The sequence below is a fragment of the Hippocampus comes genome, unplaced genomic scaffold (genome assembly GCF_001891065.2).
Source record: "Hippocampus comes isolate QL1 unplaced genomic scaffold, H_comes_QL1_v1.1 scaffold383, whole genome shotgun sequence".
NCBI lineage: Eukaryota > Metazoa > Chordata > Actinopteri > Syngnathiformes > Syngnathidae > Hippocampus > Hippocampus comes.
The window spans coordinates 324,645-339,354 of NW_017805407.1; the positions used below are offsets into that span (position 1 = coordinate 324,645).

A 14,710-nucleotide genomic window follows, 5' to 3' on the forward strand; every position below is an offset into this window, starting at 1 on the left:
TTGAAGTGTTGACAAAACGCACACTGAGATGCTTGTGAATCCCCCGACATCGTCTAACGTAAACCACATGCAAGCGAGTGCTCATCGCAAAAAACTACTCGACGGCGTGCTTGCACACGTGCACGTGAGCACCGCACTAGACGTCAGGCCTGACACACGGTTGTGAAAATGACAGCAAGCAGACTAAAAGAAGCAGCCCCATGGGGGCACCGAGATTTGAGGCCGTCTATATGGAACGCATTAGTGAGGCTGCAGGAGAAGAACCAGGCGCTGAAGATCCAAAGAGGGCAAACGGGTACGAGTCGGTCAAAGTGTCACAGAGGTCTGATCCAAAAGAGGCTGGTAAATCGTTACTGTTGCAGTTTCAGTCCTCGGAGCGGAGCATCTGTTGCCAGCATGGAGCTCATTTTAAGTGCTTTGAAGCTACGTGTTCAATGCTCGATAAATGCTTCAGATTGCAAAACGTGAATGTCATGCCAGTATATGCATCTTATCCACAGCAAAGCTCCCATTTGTTCGTATTACCATATCCCTGTTAAAATGCCGATGGAGTAAAACTACACTGGGATGACACAAAACCTAACCACTAATGAGACCATAAACCTGTCACTTGTTGAGACTGAAAAATGCTTTGCTGTAAACTATAAACGGATAAGTAGACCACCACGTTTTCTGGATTTTCTCAAACATTTCAATACGTTATGCAAGAAGAAGAGACAACACAACCGTGCAGGTGTTCTATCCGACTGCGGAGGTTGGTTTTAGTTTCACCAACTTCTCTCAAAATTCCTTAAAATGGAATAGCAAATGATTTGTTGGTGTTATGCCGGCATCGAAAGTACCGTATTTTCCGCACTATAAGGCGGAAAAGCATTCGATTTTCTCAAAAGCCGACAGTGCGCCTTATAATTTGATGCGCCTTCTATAGGGATCACAATTCTAATTTCTTGGACGTAGTATTTTAAATGTTCTGTAAAGCGCTTTGTTACAGCTGCAATGGTTGCGAAAACTCTTTACAAATAAATCTGTATTGTATTGTATTCCCTTTAGCATACCTCCATCTTGTGGATGCATAATGCAACTGCAGCCTACTATTGTAGCTTCTGTTCTGTGCGCCTTATAACGCGGTGCGCCCTACATATGAAAACAGTTTTAACCCTTTCATGCACCCTGTAACCTGATAACACGATAAGTCACTGTAGTAACCGCTGACCCTGAAAGTAGGCCATTCATTTTACACTTGCCCAATCAAACGAGAAAAAAAAAAATACAGGAGCTGCAAGTTTGCACTTTGATAATAAATTATATACCACATTCTAGTAAAGGCCGAACTTTGGATGTAGTTCTCGTTACGGATAACATTACATTGTGCAGGTGTGCTCAATGATGCGGTCAACGTGTGTTTCTAATTACTTTTAATGAATACTTTTTGGTTATTACATTTGCATTCCATCATAGTAATTCAGACTTCAGTTGCCTTTCTCGGGGACGTGCTACATCTGTGATATAACCCAGAAGGAATGATTGAACTCCAGTGATGACAACTCTTTATAGGCCAGATATACCAAGCATATGCGTGGGGGTGCATGCAAGTATGTTTGACACTAGCCTGTGGATTCCTGAGCATCCAGTGGGGGGAAAGGGGAGAGTTAATAACTCTCATCTGGGAAGCTGGGACCCCCCCCCCCCCACTCACATATACGTGCACCTTTTGCATACCTCATTATACTCTCTTTCTTCCCAATGTGGTGTAACGTGACCACGTAATTGATTTATAACAATGCCGGGCGTCACATCGCCTTGACACCTTCACTAAGAACCTTTGCCCTGACATGCACACATGTGACATGAGCTCCATATATTCATTGCAGGAAATGACGACCTGTTACTTTACAAAGTTTCGGCTTCCTGCATGTGTCAGTCATCCAGGAGGTAAGTATATCCTTATTGCATACACTGAAACCCTCAGGTATGCATCACCCTCAGTCGGTGTATGAGCGGGAGTCAAGGCGAGCGAAATGGTGTAGAATTAACGCGAGTCAATGAGATGATCGGTAACTATCGTAAACAATCAATCAGTATGCGTTAAAGCTGAGGAGATGCAGCGCCGGATTTTTAGACGGTCGGTGACAAAAGATGTTGGAGGGAAAGTGCTTGATGGATTTGGAGTGTGCATCTGTTCACCTCGGTTTGGGCCACCATGGGGTTGCCCAGGTCACACACGACCAGCCTGGAGTCATTCACCATCTTGTATTCGCAGTTCAGCTGAGCCAGAGACTGGAGAAAGGTGGGGTGGGGGACACATGTGGAAAAAGAAGAAAAAAAAAACTATGGTACATAAAAAGGAGTTGAGTGATTTAGTCGAGTGTTCAAAAGGGTACGAAGTGTTGCAAAGGCCACAAAGAGTATTTCCCTCTCGCATGCACCCCAAAAATTCTCACATGCACAAAAACCTATCACAGGCTCAAAAAACCATTAAATAGACCAAAATATTCTCACATTACCACCCCACTCCCAAAGTCCTCATTCACCTCCCTAAAAAAGATTCACTCATGCCAAAAAACTCATATCCACTGAAAACCACCCAACATATAAAAATAAACTCTTATTCACCAAAAGCCTCTCACATACACTTAACAAAAACATTTACTCACACCACAAATTTCTAAAATGAACCTAAAATCCTTTAATGGGCACATAAAAAAACTTACATCACTTCACATTCACCCAAAAAGTCACTCTGACCAAAAGAAAATCACATTCACCATGAAACCCTCTTTCCCTCATGCCCCAAAACTTTCACATCAAACCAAAACTCTCACATGAACCAAAAAAAAACCCTCTCTCTCTCTCTCACATACACACATGTGCAACCAAAAACACTTATCCATTAAAGAAAAAAAAAAAAATCACAGACTCACTCAGTCACTCACTTGAGGTGTGTGTGTTTTTTTGTGTACGTGAGATTTTTCGCTGCATGTGACAATTTTTCTTTTCCGAATGTGAGTGTATAAATGTCATCTTTGGGAAATGTCATTTTGGGCCCATTGATACACCTTAGGCGAACAAACAAGGGAGAGAAACAGCATCAAAAAATGGGGTAGGAGGGACGAAGAGGTGGAAAGGAGAAGTGATGAATGCTCTGACAGTAACAACCCCATCTATTATGCAGCTCCATTACACTCTCGTTAGTGTGGACACATACACGCGCACGCGCACACACACATTCAGAGGTAAACACAAGTACACACATGGCAATTGAGCCTGTTGATTTCCAGGGGGGGCTCTAATGCAGCTTGGGCATCAAAAAAGGAAGCTTTGTGGGCCGTTGCCAGCAAAGCGCAAACAGCTGATAGTGCCGCCTTCATCGGCCCAAACAAACAAGGTCACGACACAACGGGAAATGATGTCACACTGTAACTGCATGTACACATATGTTCGAAGCATGACGGGACAATTGCTTCATTGTGAAGCTTCCACTTTCAGAACTCGTGCGCCACGGTAGCAGCAAGATCTTTGATTTAGAATGTGTGTCTGTGTATGTGTGTAACTTTGTGTGATTTATTTCACCTCGACTCTTCTCTCCACACCAATGTAGTCAGCCTCGGGTGGGATCAGTACATGGAGCTCCGTTTCGTAGGCTCCCTCGCCTGGGTTCGCCGCGGTGATGGTCAACATCACCAAATTGTCATCTCCGATCACCAGTTCAGAGCGGTCCCTGTGAGGTAGGGGGAGGGTTCATCTTTAAGTCAGGTATGAACCTAATAACTCGATAAGGCCATGCCCATATAAATAGTCGGAAAGCCAAATGAATGGAATTTTTGTGAAAGGTCTCTGTTCTCTAAAGTTATTGAAAATTGTAGCCTTACTCAGTTCTTGCATTTCATCTTAAATACACTTTAAGACGGTTCTGTACATCTATTGTATGTATGAACCCAAATGTCAGAATGCAGTCAGACAGTTGCTAACCAAGCTTCTGATTGGTTAAAAGAATAAGTCCACAAATTTGAGTTGTTTTTGTTAAAAAAAAAAAAAAAATTTGGAAAGTCGTTTGGGTGGGTCAAATCCCTTTTTGACCCAAATTGTATTATTTTTGAACCTAGAGTGCTGCATTGATGGAATTAAATGTCCTTGACCTCCGCTTGTGTGCATGTATGTGTCAGTCAGTAATGGGTGACAGGATGTTTGTATAATGTTGCCATGGAGATGGCGTGCATCTGGAAGCACTCCAGAGAGAAGGCTGCTTCTTAGACACATTGATGCTTCACATGGTCGACTGAACTACAATGCCCAGCTCTGATGAAAACCTTTCTTTTATTGTTTGGGGACTAACTGATTTTTTTTCTTTTGGGCATGGCTGTGTGTGCTTTCTGATGAGTTCCGCGTTTTTTAGTTGATGTCTTACATGCTGGCAGTCAGCTGAAGGTCTGGGATGCAAATATTGTCATCACCGCAGTCCAGGAGAATGTAGGCCTGAGAAGAAGCAGAGGATCGTTATGAGAAAATAATTAAGTCACCCGATCTACAGGTAAGCTGGAGCTATTTCATTTGACTTTTGGGGTACACCCTGGACTGATTGCCAAAAATCATAATGCTAAATACTAATTAAATTTGTTGGAGGAGAATTAAAGAAGCTTCAAGCTACATTCAAGATTTCTGGTCTGGCGTCCAAATTACAACTTTATTTGGAGGCTAAGAAGTCTTGTGAACCATCTCCGAGTTTGTTACCTCTGTTGATTGGTTTAAAAAAAATACAGTACAATAACATTGAGTCTGGGCAGCGCGGTGGACTAGCGGTTTGCACGTCTCCCTTCCTGCATGCAGTTTGAATGTTTACGAAGGTTTTCTCTGCTAGGCCCAAACTAACCAGCAACCCAAATATGGAAATAAGAGTAATTGTACATAGCTCATCGCTCTCTGCTTTTAGATATATAATCAACTTATTAGTGTGACCCTGCAAGGACTTTATTTACGTACATAGTGATGAGAAAAGTACACAGCGTGTGAAAGAAAGTAGTTTATCATGCTGAAGAGACCAGCTTGTTCATGATCGCAGTCTTGAGGAAGAAGAAGTGAGGATAAAGAATTCAGGACGGCGTCCCCGTGACGCAACCACAGCTGCAATCACAAACTGTCAATCGGCAGCATGGTTCCTCCAATTACTTAAGAATACATTATGTGTGTGTTCCCCCACCCCTTTAGAAGCTTCTGTGTTAGGAAACTCCCTAAGACAATAAAAAGAGAGGAGATGAGCCCACTGTTGTCAGAGCTGTCCCGAGACTGTAACCGTACACAGGCTGTTACACTCTCAGCGCACTCGTGAGAAAAGACAACTCCTAGTCTCTCTTTGTGTTTTAAGGTCCTCCTACTTGGTCCTTCGAGCCGGATTTTAACCAGCGACCTAGGATCCGAGGTATTGGATGAATATTACATTTTCTTTTGACAAACAGGCCCATTTATGTTCAGGTGTTGTGGTGTTCATGCTTACATGCTCTTGTAGGAAGGTGCTACTGTAGTAGTTGAGGACCGGTGGGAGCATCTGGCCGTGAGAGGGAGGAGCCAAGCTGTAGTTCAGTGCCAATGAGATGGGACTCAATTTATCGCGGAACTCATCTTCCTCCTGTGAAGAAAGAAACCAGCATACATTAAGAACTGACCGTAAGCAGATCAGGTGGCGTACGCGTGTGTGGCATGGTCCGCTCACTCTCAAGTAAATGGTGTAACTTAGGCAAGCCTGTGGATGGTCGTGGCCCAGCGTTAGGAGTCCAGTGACCTGAGGCTGCTGGTTATCCAAGAAGAGAACTCGCTTCACACCCCCTCGGACACCTTTCAACCAATCCAAATGCAGCTCTGCTTTCAGGTCTGAAGAGGATGGAATAGAGATGGGTGGAAAGAAATGATCCGGCACAGCTCCCACATTGTGAGGAAAAGGAGTGAGAGGAGTGTCCAAGAGAGTTCATAGATTTGTTCTCAAGCTACCGTAATTCCAAAGCTTTAAATTGTTCAATGAGCGGAAACATAACAGACTTTGTGGGGACAGAGCAAAATCACTTTGATCTATTTGTGATAAAATATCAAATGTCCGCCCTACAGTGATGGAATATAACACATGAGTGCACGTACAGTACTCGCAAGGCAAATTTGTGTCATACGAATTTGAAGGGTCTGAATGCCTCAAAATGTGCTTACCCACAGAGCTGGGGATGCCCACTCCGCTCACTTCCGCACATACGTCCACCTTCAGGCTGCAAGACAAGTTATCAGAGTTAATGTTGCGTATGGCGTTCAATGTGGACACGTTTATGGACTTCATCCAGGTATTTTATTTCTTGGGGCAGTGAATTCCTCAGGGAGCGTAACATGGGAGAGTAACATTGTGCATTTCCTCTATTTATGTCTTCATCAATATACGTCTACGTGGTTGTGCATTTGTGCTATCGCCTCTTTAAATCTAGTAAACACTAAACTGAGCCCCACATTAGGGGCGGCTAATTTCCCATAATCTAAGGAAGCATGGGGACACTCCTGAATTAAAACTACGCAACATGAGGCACAGTTTGTTTGGTTCCACTTCAACAACGCTAATGACTTCAATGTACATAATTGAGCTCGTCTGGTGTGGCACCAAACTCAGTAAAATTGAGTTGGGTTTCCCGAATCTAATAAATGTGTATGATGCAGATGCTTTAGTGTCTCTCGTAAAACACAAATCTTAGAAAAAAAAAAAAAAAAAAGAAAGCACCCCCCCACATTTACTTGGACTTCTCCAGGTGGTTTTGTGAGTGTTGCATGTGTTTTATATTATATGTATCAGGGTGGGTGTGCTCCACTGTGATGCTAGTAATACACAATGTGTGTGTGGCATATAATATATATGGTTATGCAGCAAACAGCCTTAGCGCTGTCTTAGTCGTGACTACAGAGTGTATGGAATTCTTCCCAAAAATACATGTGTGCTTTACCACCAAACACACTGTTCTTATTAGACATGCTGACTGTAACCCCCCCCCCACCCCCCTCCATTACATTTATTGAATGAGAACTTTTAAGACATTTTACACCACAGGTTCATCCTCAATCCATCATTCGTGGCCTATCTTCTCCAGTCAATCATCAGACAAGCCATTTTCTTTTTTTTTTTTAGCTAGTGTGACCAATATTCATTGACTCGCCTCAATCTGTTTTGCCTTTAGAGGAACAGTGAGTAATAGCCACTCATGGTCACCACGGGATGTGTGCTGAGAGGCATAAAAAGCCAAATGTATAAACAACAACACAAAATTGATTAAAAAATAATAAGTGGAATGCATTGTTTGCTTACTGGAAAAATAATGTGAAGATGCATTTTCGATGGCGAGACCACAAACTACTTGGAGGAAGTGGGTGGGGCATATCACTGACAGAATCAGCGGCATTCATTGTACAATGTGTTTTGAATAAATATAAATAGTTAATGTTGGATGTATTAGTTGTCTGAACTCTTTTTTTTACTTATAAAGACATTTTTTGTGATGTGCACGAATCATAGACAGTAATATAATCATATAATGCAACATAGAAGAAAAGGCTTGTGTTTTGAGGCTTGTGATTAGTGAACCGACCTTATTTCTTCCTTTAAGGCTCGGTGGAGTTCCATGACAATTCAAGTCATGACATTCTCAAGACAGATGTTGCTGTATTTTAGCACTTGAATAAATGCTAAACCACTTCTTCATATGACTTTTACAGTTAGCAAAGGTTTTGGATCATCTCTATTTCGTATGGTGAGAATACATTTGCAATCTGAAGAATCCTTAAATGTCGCACTGAATTTCTCATTGCTGATTGGCTGAGGGAAATCATGTGTTCTACTTGCTGAAAAACTCTTCGAGTGGAAAAGTTGTATGTCACTCAATTGTGACATCAACGTCGGACAAAAACTGGGCCTGCTATCACTACAAACGTTCACCATTTGACTTGTGGGCGACTCCCCTATGGCGTCACTTAATTCTGTGTGCTGCTGTTTGATCTTGTGTGTGTGTGTGTGTGTGTGTGTGTGTGTGTGTGTGTGTGTGTGTGTGTACGCGCGCACCATGGCATATCTGGTTGCATACCTCCGAACCAACGTTGAGCCTGTTTATTTGAATTAGCCGAGTATTATTATGACACAGCTCGATAGTTTAGTGCTTTTTGTCAATCAGGCTCAAATCTCTGTTCCCGTCTCGGCCGCCGCCAACACTCACACGCCGCGGCACCGTGATGGCAGCGAGCCCAGCACACTTCTCTTGTCTAAACAACCCCACTTCCAGCCCTAATATGTTCAGACCAATGCGAGACGTCGGTGAAGCAGCGGGAGAATTTTCGACTGGGGCCTCATTTCAACTGTTCAAACTGACCCATGGGAAAAATAAAATATTGAAAATAGGATTATACGGTTTCAAATGATTCAAATCCCTAAAGGTATTATGAAATATAGTTTGGTATTGCACTGGATACTGGCTGATGGCAGATGTGAAAAAAACAGGTGAAATATTTCGTGTGTGTTTCACTGTGTGGTATGGTTCTCCATAAGCATCAAGATTTCAGGGATTCGTTACAGCAGCAGCAGATCTCATCAGTCCCATTTTTGGATAAGACTTTTATCCTTTTAGTTTGAAATTACCAGCACATATGGAAAAATAATAATGATAAAAAAATATTTAAAAATTTTCCTTTCTTCAAGCACAGGGGGTTCAATGTACTTTTCCAGGAAAACGGATTGGAGGAATGTGAAGATATTAGGCACAGACCCAGACTGAACATTTTGGATTGCATATGTTGCTTTTTCATTACGATCACTCCGTCACTTCAAAATGTATGTCATTACTGTTATCTTATTATAAAACCACTATAATGTCTGATCGGATGCTGACTCCTGCACAACACTGTCTATTTATGTACATAAACATCTCCAGTCATGTTGTCATCAGCGTGGGAGTACTGTCCAGGATTCCAGTCGCTTAGCATAGGACGATTGCGGCACTAAATGACCACTGGGAAGTCTGAATTATGACACTTGAAGCTCACGACAGCCGACCTCAAAGATTTCCAGTCAAATGAAAACAAACTAACAAACAAAAAAAAAACATGGCTGACGACCAAAATGAGGTAATATTTTGCTTGTGTAGCCCAACATCATTTTCCATGCAATGACTGATGGCATTATATAAAATGAGTTTAGTTAAGGTTAAGGCGGCACTGTGAAATAATTGCACATCTGCCACACAGCTGATCACAAGTTTAACCCTTTCAGGGTAAGCGGTTATACAGTGGAAGTTTTATCATTTTATCAGGTTACAGGGTGCATGAAAGCGTTAAATCTGACCTTAGGCCTATTTTGTAAGATCTCCCCAGTGCGGGGTTTTCAGGGTACTCTTACATTGCACTTCCTCTCATATATCAGAAACTGTAAATGGTCCATATCGGTGTGAACGTGCACGGAGATCCTACCAGGTCACCATGGCATCGGTGAGCAGCAGATGACACTGTCTGTCATCAGGATTCAGGATCCTGGGGGTCAGGATCATTGCCGCATCCACAGACACAACAGCTTGAGCCCTATGGAAAAACATTCACATGCCACATCATGGAGGCGGTTTTTTGAGAGGTATTCCTTGACTTTTGAAGAATCAAGGGCAAGGTCTAAAACTATTTATTACCTGTACACAGACACTTCTCCGGCACCGAATGACCCCACGATCAAGTCTGCATGGAGGGAGAGAGAGAGTGAGAGAGAGGAGACGGGAAATAAGAGGGTTACAAAGGGGGCCCACAGATGGGATTGATTTTAAGCCCTCCTACAATCTTCATCAACACACACTCCTCGTGTTTAATGGACACGCACAAGGACACAGTGTGAGTTGCGGTTGTCACTCCACTCTCGCTTTTTGACCCATGACCCACCCCAGACTAAATTCAGACACCCGCCAAAAATGTTCATGTGTGTATTTATATTTTGGCTACATTGTACCGTGTTGACAAAACAACTTGCAGAAGAGAGCAACACGACCTCGGTGTCAGCATTTATTTGTTGTTTTCATGGATTTTGGGTTGATTTTGATTGGCTCTCGCTGTTTCGAAGAACGCTGGTATTTAATGCTTGTGGTTATGGGGACACATGTTGATGAAAAATACCCACGTACACAAACTGATTAAAACAATCTGTCAACTGCAAAAACAGGCACTGAATTGATTCAAGCCACCAAAACGAGACAGAGCCAAACTGAGATAACTTGAGCCTGAGAAAGAAAACCCAATGATGCACATGGTCTGAGGTAACTAATTACAGTCTAGGTCCATAGTGCATTAATCACTTGTGTTTCAACAAATGGCTGAACGATCGGGTTAGAAGGTGCTCTCCAAGTGCTCACTTTGCAGTCGTGATTTGTGATAGCCCTGGCCAGATTTATATCATCCACCCGTGCAGATTTGCTTGCACTTCCTTTTTTTAATTTAAAGGGAATGAGAGGAGCCGCTTCCATTGGCCGAGAAGCTCGTCGGCTGTGTTCACGCTCACAATGGCGCAAGCGCCCATTTCGAACTGCGCTCATCTGTGAAAATACCAAAAGAAAGCAAACTCCACTCATGTAGACATCTAGATCCTCTTTGTGCTAGACCTGTACTGGTACATGAATAGATCCCCACATATTGAAAAAGTACATTGGAAATACTTCGTGTTAAACATTTATTACCATCAACATACACAAAAGTACCATAAATCGGTACTTTGTGCACTTGAGTACCAGAATTGATTCTCTGGTATCAAATGTGAAAGGCACACATAACTAGCTGGCGATCTCACTTTGAAAAGAAACACTGCATGAAAATAAACCCAGAGTGAAAACTCAACACGTTTATGTTTATAGCAATGCTACATTTTAACCAAGCCCAAAGGACGTTAAGAAAATTTTCCCGTATAGTTTAATTGTACCCAAGTCGCTGTCCTTTGTGGAGTGAGTCCCTTCCTATGTATTTAAGAAGGAAACTAACTGAATTGGAAAGAGTCACATCTGTTTCTGCCTTTGCTTGAAACCGCGACATTAAACATTTAGGCCCAGTCCTTTGTCCCCCCCAGAGTGCCGGTTGCCGCTATGTGCGGTTGTGACAAGAAAGGACCTTGAGATGTGGCTTTTGTGAGGAACTTGGAGGTGTACGACGAAGGGGCGGGTGAGAAGGGAGCAGAATGAAAGGTGTGGGGGGGGGGGCACATGTACTTGGCTTTTAATAGACTGCAATCTGCGAAAGCCATCAGGAGCAAGGTGTGCTTTCACCAGATGGTGAGAGATGGAAGGAAACCACCTTGCTCCCAAGTTTTTGGGTCCCTCTGGCTGTATTTGGGCTCTGGAAGTGGGAAACTCCATCCGTGCAATTGGCAGGTATCTTTCCTTCAAATCACTCTCTGATTTGAGGGTTAAGTGGAAGTCTACTCTTAAAATAATGGTTTACATTGGCTTAGCTTTTGTGCCGGTGCGCGCTGTTTTTAACGGGGCTCTCTCTTGGTCAGCCAGCCTCTCGAATTGACGGTGTCCACCTACTGCTAAGAAAACACGACCTTCGCGCACAGTTTAGACAGACTGTCAAGCTGTCATTGGCGGGACACGCTGACTGCCGGCGAGACTGCGGGGGGGCCAACAGCCGGCGATGAGGCGAGGTCAAAAGTCAATGCCGCTGGATGGAAAAGAAGATGCTTTCTGAGGAGATTTCTTCATTCTTGGGTGCCTGTGTGGGATTTTAGCCTATTCCGTGACTTATTTGCGCAAGTGCATTGGGAGATGACTTTCCTATATGATCTGCAACTTTATACGGGAATGAATAGCTGACAAATATTATTCCTGGAGTATTTTCCCCAATCTGCACTATTTTTGCAAGTCAGGGGGAAGTTTGCAATAAATTCGGACTTGATGACAAACGTTAAGCACCACACACGTTGATGAATACTGAATACTAAAGCAGCACGCCTGTGTGACTGGCAGGTAAATGTTGTCCATTTCTCACCTTTCACCCCTGAGATGAAGCGAAAAGGTGTCCGCAGGGAATGTGAGCGTGATTCAGTGGCCGACCCCCACCCTGCATTCCTGTGTGGCCTCCAGCACATTTAATGAAATATCATCTCAGTCTCTTCAGTGAAACACACCGCAGGTGTGCCTTTGCATCGAAACATATTGATGTTTTCCTTGTGAGTATACGCAGAACTTGCGTAGTTTTACAGGTATCTGATCTTTCAATTCTCTCAATTATGTGTTTCTCGCTATGCTTGAAGACTACGGAGGGGAGTTTGCATAGAAGGACACACCTGCAGGGACAGCTCATTTCCTACCTCAGATTGGATTTGTGCTTGCACATTAAAGGCGACAGTCGCGTTACTCATGTTAAAAAAAAGGGGATTCAAGCAACAAGTTTTCCTCATGTTTTCGAGACTATAGGGTGAAAGTTGCAGCTGGCTATTAATGCGGACTGACTATGTGTCAACGAGGAGGAAATGTCGGGATTTTCAAGAAAATAGCTCACAGCAAGATCGCGAAGAAGAAAAAAGAACCTTGAAGTTGTTTCTTTGTTGGAACGGTGAACTAACTGGACTTAAAAAAGTTGAATCATCAGTTTGAATAAGTTCATTTTAAAAATTGTGAACTGAACTTTGAACTAGCTTGCGTAGAAGATGAACTTTCCCAACACTGGTAGTCACAGTGAAGTACGTTTTGTTTGACGTATGTATTTATTTATTAGCTTTATGCTCACGTTTCCTATTACCCTGAGTTTCACGTTAAAAAAAAACAAAACAAAACAACAAATGTATACAACCCCACCACCACCCTCATTTGACGATAAAACCAGCTCATTTGTCGTATTTATTTATTAGCTTTATGCTCACGTTTCCCATTACCCTGAGTTTCGTGTTAAAAAAACCAAAACAAAACAACAAATGTATACAACACCACCACCACCACCCTCATTTGACGATAAAACCAGCTCAAAGTTACACTGAACGTTAATGGCGACTCACAGGCTTCCCAGTTAGTTTCCTTCTAAGGCTGATCAAACATCTTTGTGTCCTTTGAACAGTGTGACTTTACTGGCCCGCAAATGACTTAGCATGTGTCTACGACTCCTTAATGACAGGCGGCACAACTTTAAGCGACGCATTTGTGCGCTTAAAGGGCACACACATTGGTGTCGCACCACTATTTTGCCACCCAGCGACTCAAACCAACTTCCTCCTGCATCAAAGTTTCAACCTGCAACCCTCGTATTTGCATTTACTGCAGAGTTTTTCTGAGTGGAAGATTTCTAATTAGCAGTTACACAAGGCCTTAGTTTGACCAGGAGCCGGAACACACTCCCTAAACCGCTAATGAAACAAATCAAAAGTGAGACTTGTGTGCATTTAGGCGTGTACCTCCATCGCAGAATGAAGAAATCTCCATCACTATGGCCATATGTGCGCAAAAAGGGGCAAAGGGCGGTGCAAGTAAAGAAAAGAAGAGGTAAGGTTAATTGTGGCCTTACCCTTAATGCAGCGTAGCTCCAAATTAGGGAGAAAATGAGCTCGTAAAACAGTGATTTTACAGCCCATGCTTTATTTCTAAAGACTTATATTGAGATGATGTCAAGAAGTGTGCATACAAACTGCCTTATACTTAAAGAAATCGAATTCTCAATTCAAGTGTATGGCAGAGGTTTGTACTTAAGGGAAAAACGGTAATTCAATTAGGTTCCGCTTTAATGGCTAAACCTTATTGGGGAAATGCATTATGTGAAGTGAGGGAGGCAAAGTGCGTGTGAGGGAGGGATGAATAGACGATGAAAGAGAATGGATAATAACTGAATGGCCAGCTCGTGATGTACAAAACAGTGGAAGGAGGTATTGAACAAGTGATGATGGAGTGACAAAAGAGGGGTGGAGGGAGGGAGGGATGGACGGATGGATGGATGGAGCGAGGAAGGAGGTTGAGTGAGGGAGTGATCGAAGGAATGATGGAGAGACAGCTGGAGTGAGGAAGGCGGAGCCTCAGGAAGGACGGATGCATGACTTGGAGTGAGGAAGGTGGGGTGGATGGAGGTATGGATGGATGGAGGGGGGATGATATGGGCGGATGGATGGACAGAATAAAGAAGTACGACGGATAACCAAAGAACTTGATAGGTGAATATATGCATCGATGGATGTAAGGGAGAATGCTAGGCGGTTGAAAGTAGAAATAATTGAATAGCGAGAGCAATGGAGGGAGTGAAGGATGGAGAGCGAGCCAGCATGTTAAACAGAGATGGATAGACAGATAGAGAGATGGGTAGGTAGGTCGGTCGACAGATACATCGATGTAAATTGTTACATGAACTCAGACTAAAGAATGTCTTCAGTTCATTGGCACAGCTCCTTGGCGGCCCTCCTTGGAAATGATGACTTTAGCAGAGCGAGCCGAGGGAGGCAACGGAGGAGAACATGGCAAAAGGAGGACGGATGAAATGTGGAGGTCAGGAATGAAGAGGAGGGAGGATGTAATAAGAGCAGCTGGAAACCGAGGCCAAAGGGAAGCATTTGGAACTTCAAGGAGGAATTTTGATGATACAAACACAGGCAGCGAACAGAGACAGACTGGCTTCTTGTGTCTTTACCAGGGTACTGGTTGCGGTCCAGGTCCTGGCCTCCTCGCAGGGTGAAGCCGTAACCTGGCCGGGGGCCAGCGGGGGCGGGGGC

The 14,710-nt window shown here is 43.3% G+C and overlaps 1 protein-coding gene across 1 annotated transcript in view; it reads right to left on the bottom strand.

Moving 5' to 3' along the window:
• The window catches only part of itga8 (integrin, alpha 8), a 46,805-nt gene that overhangs the window by 6,644 nt on the left and 25,451 nt on the right, over positions 1 to 14,710 (bottom strand). The window contains exons 13-21 of the mRNA XM_019873603.1: positions 14,629 to 14,707; positions 9,678 to 9,723; positions 9,469 to 9,576; positions 6,190 to 6,245; positions 5,705 to 5,862; positions 5,489 to 5,620; positions 4,406 to 4,473; positions 3,571 to 3,718; positions 2,185 to 2,277 (exon numbers count right to left, since the gene is read on the bottom strand). Of these exons, the coding sequence (XP_019729162.1) occupies positions 2,185 to 2,277; positions 3,571 to 3,718; positions 4,406 to 4,473; positions 5,489 to 5,620; positions 5,705 to 5,862; positions 6,190 to 6,245; positions 9,469 to 9,576; positions 9,678 to 9,723; positions 14,629 to 14,707 (888 nt within the window). The remainder of the gene's footprint in view (positions 1 to 2,184; positions 2,278 to 3,570; positions 3,719 to 4,405; positions 4,474 to 5,488; positions 5,621 to 5,704; positions 5,863 to 6,189; positions 6,246 to 9,468; positions 9,577 to 9,677; positions 9,724 to 14,628; positions 14,708 to 14,710) is intronic.